Genomic DNA, 2883 nt, shown 5'->3' with positions numbered 1-2883 from the left:
GTTTGTAGTTTATTTGTGTAGTTACACACACACACACACACACACACATACACACACACACACTAGAGGCCCAATGCATGAAATTCGTGCAAGGGGCTCAGCTTTCGCAGCCGTGACTTGCGTTGGCCCTGGCAGCTCCGGCATGCCTTGGCCCTTGAAGCTTGGCTTTGTCTGGAAGGTCGTCTGGAAGGTCATTTGGCTGTCCAGTCTAATTAGCATATTATGCTTTTATTATTATAGATACATATATATTTATTTATTTTAAATATTTTCTTTTTTCCCTCTCCCAGAAGCTCATTTTCTTCGTGTGGGTTTCATCTTAACTCCAACATCATGTCTGGTTCTCATGGTGCTAAAGAGAATTCCCACAAGAAGGCTCGGACATCTCCTTACCCAGGTTCAAAAGTTCAACGCAGCCAGGTTCCTAATGAGAAAGTAGGCTGGCTTGTTGAGTGGCAAGACTATAATCCTGTGGAATACACGGCAGTCTCTGTCTTGGCTGGACCTAGGTGGGCAGATCCTCAGATAAGGTGAGCAAATTAGCTGGCATTGCTGGGTTGTAAGACTGTTAGAGAAAGTAATGGTTGTATTTGTAAATTATCATTTTGACAGCTGAACTATTTTTATCTAGTGCCTGATTTTATTATAACTTAGCTTCCACATTTGCTTGAATTCTTGCCAAAGCTAGATAGTCCATGTTCATTTATTTTTTTGGGATTTCAATGATGATCATTCTAAGTGGGCCTATTTTGTTACTGAGTATTTTGTTTTATGAAATGACAAGTAGTGTCTGTTTTCATTTGTTCTGTCTCAGTTATCAATAGAACATCTTTTGTGGTTGTTTTCCAACATAGCTAGACTTGTATTTGAAGAGGTGAAAATATTTTTCAGAAATATTTTCCAAATTACTAAGAATGGCGTGATGATAAAATTAGAGCAGTGTAAAAAAATAGAAAAGGGATTGATAAAGGAGAGGGGGAGGAAAGCAAAATAATTGAGCAAAAAGTGCTTTGACTTAAGTCATTAAAGTGCTACAATGACTCATATTTTATACTTATATTCCTTTTAATAAATACAGTGATAAGTTTTAAAAAATTTACTACCTTTGATCTAGGCACTGCACTAAATGTTTTATAAGCATTATTTTATTCTTATAAGTATTCTGGAAGGCAAACAGGGTTATTATTTCTACTTTATAGAAAAACAAGCTAGTTTGGGGACCCTTTTATATATTTGATGGGTGAATTTATTGTAAATCATAGTCCTCTTGAGACATCATTTAGTCAGTTAAGTAAAAAGTTTTGCTAGTTGAGTAGATCCAGTATTAGTTCATTAGGTTGTTAAACTTTACCACTGACTTATTGTTGTCATTTGATTTTGACCCACAATTTCCTTGTTTTATCCAAAGATGTGTTTGTAACTTTGTAATAGTACTTGGAATATGAATTAATAATAAAGCTCACCTGTGGAAAAATTACTAGCTTTAACTTGTTCCATTTCCCGGATTTTAGAGGATGCACATATTTATATATGCATTATAAATACACATTATGCACAATTAAAATTAATGACATTGGCAGGGGTTCTATATAGTGTAAATAGAGAAAGATCAAATACATTTTCTTATTTTTCACTCAATTTTTTAACATTTGAATATACATCACCATCTAAATTGAGCTTTATTACTAACGTTAATGCATTAATAATAAATAAGTTTGTACTTTTTCTATTTTAATGGCAAATTTTTGGAGCCCCAAGAGCATTGTAATTCTGGTTTTATAATTGTATAATTTTAACCACTTAGTTCTTTTTGTTTGTGTGTTAGGTGGAAGATTGGTTAGAAGTCTTAAGAAATGTTTGGATTATTCAAATTGGAAATTATTCCCAAAACAGAGTACAAATATTTTGTGTTCACTTACTGGAATTAAAGCAAGAAAAAAGTGAAACTTACGTCAGAATTGTCCAGAAACTATCCACTGCTATACAATTCTTTATTCACTGAGAGTGCAATTATGTCAGTGATTTCATAATGGGGAGGAAAGTAGTTTACTTATATCCATTTTTAAATGTTTTTGTTGAGGTCTGGCATAAATGCAGTAAACTACAAATTTCTTAAGTGTGCATGTGTAGCTCAGTCAAATTTTATGTTTATGTATCTTTGTTGCTAATACCCAGATTAAGATCTAGAACATTTTCAGCATTCCTATTTTAATTTACATTATATTTATTATGAAGCCTGTGGGGTAAATTCACTGTTTTGTGGGTTTACTTTGATAAAAATTACAGTCAGTGTACATTTGAAGAAATTAGAGACATCAAGATACCAGAAGGAATCTTACTTTTAGAATCACATACAAATCATTAATTGCCATAATTTGCCCACAGACAGTTCCTTCTTATTAAGAGTAATACAGTGGGGCCTTGACTTACAAGTGTCTCGACTAACGAGTTTTTTGAGATACCAGCTGTCTCTCGGCCGATTTTTTGCATTGAGTTGATAGAGTAATTTGAATTAATGAGCTCCTTAACAAGCTCGGTCTCGGAACGAATTAAACTCGTAAGTCAAGGCCCCACTGTATAGACTTTTTGTAGCATGTGGGAGGAAGTCCAGTTCTTCTGCCATGAGTCCTTCACAATTTGATTATGTTATGCTGGGGTCCAACCCCAGCAGGTCCAGGGGTTCCCCATAGGTGTGGACGGAGTCGGCGAAGAAGCAATGACACGGAGACAGCGTTCAGTTGATCAGCAACCTTGCCAGGATCTCTAGCCACAATTTCCAGCCAAGTTCTGTGTCCATGTTCTCTTGCTAGGTTCTCCAGCCAGGTTCTCCAGGTTCTCCAGCCAGGGTCTGTAGACATGTTCTCCAGCCAGGTTAAATTTATT

At 35.4% G+C, this 2883-nt stretch overlaps 1 protein-coding gene across 2 annotated transcripts in view; it reads left to right on the top strand.

Moving 5' to 3' along the window:
* Nucleotides 1–2883, top strand: part of NUDT9 (nudix hydrolase 9) — a 46585-nt gene that overhangs the window by 7956 nt on the left and 35746 nt on the right. For both annotated transcript variants that reach the window (XM_006760053.2, XM_006760051.2), the window contains exon 2: nt 291–530. In XM_006760053.2, the coding sequence (XP_006760116.1) occupies nt 334–530 (197 nt within the window). In that variant the 5' untranslated portion in view covers nt 291–333. The remainder of the gene's footprint in view (nt 1–290; nt 531–2883) is intronic.

The sequence above is a fragment of the Myotis davidii genome, unplaced genomic scaffold, assembly GCF_000327345.1.
Source record: "Myotis davidii unplaced genomic scaffold, ASM32734v1 scaffold356, whole genome shotgun sequence".
Taxonomy (NCBI): domain Eukaryota; kingdom Metazoa; phylum Chordata; class Mammalia; order Chiroptera; family Vespertilionidae; genus Myotis; species Myotis davidii.
Note: the sequence above shows the minus strand (reverse complement) of the source record. Positions and strands in the feature narration are given on the sequence as shown.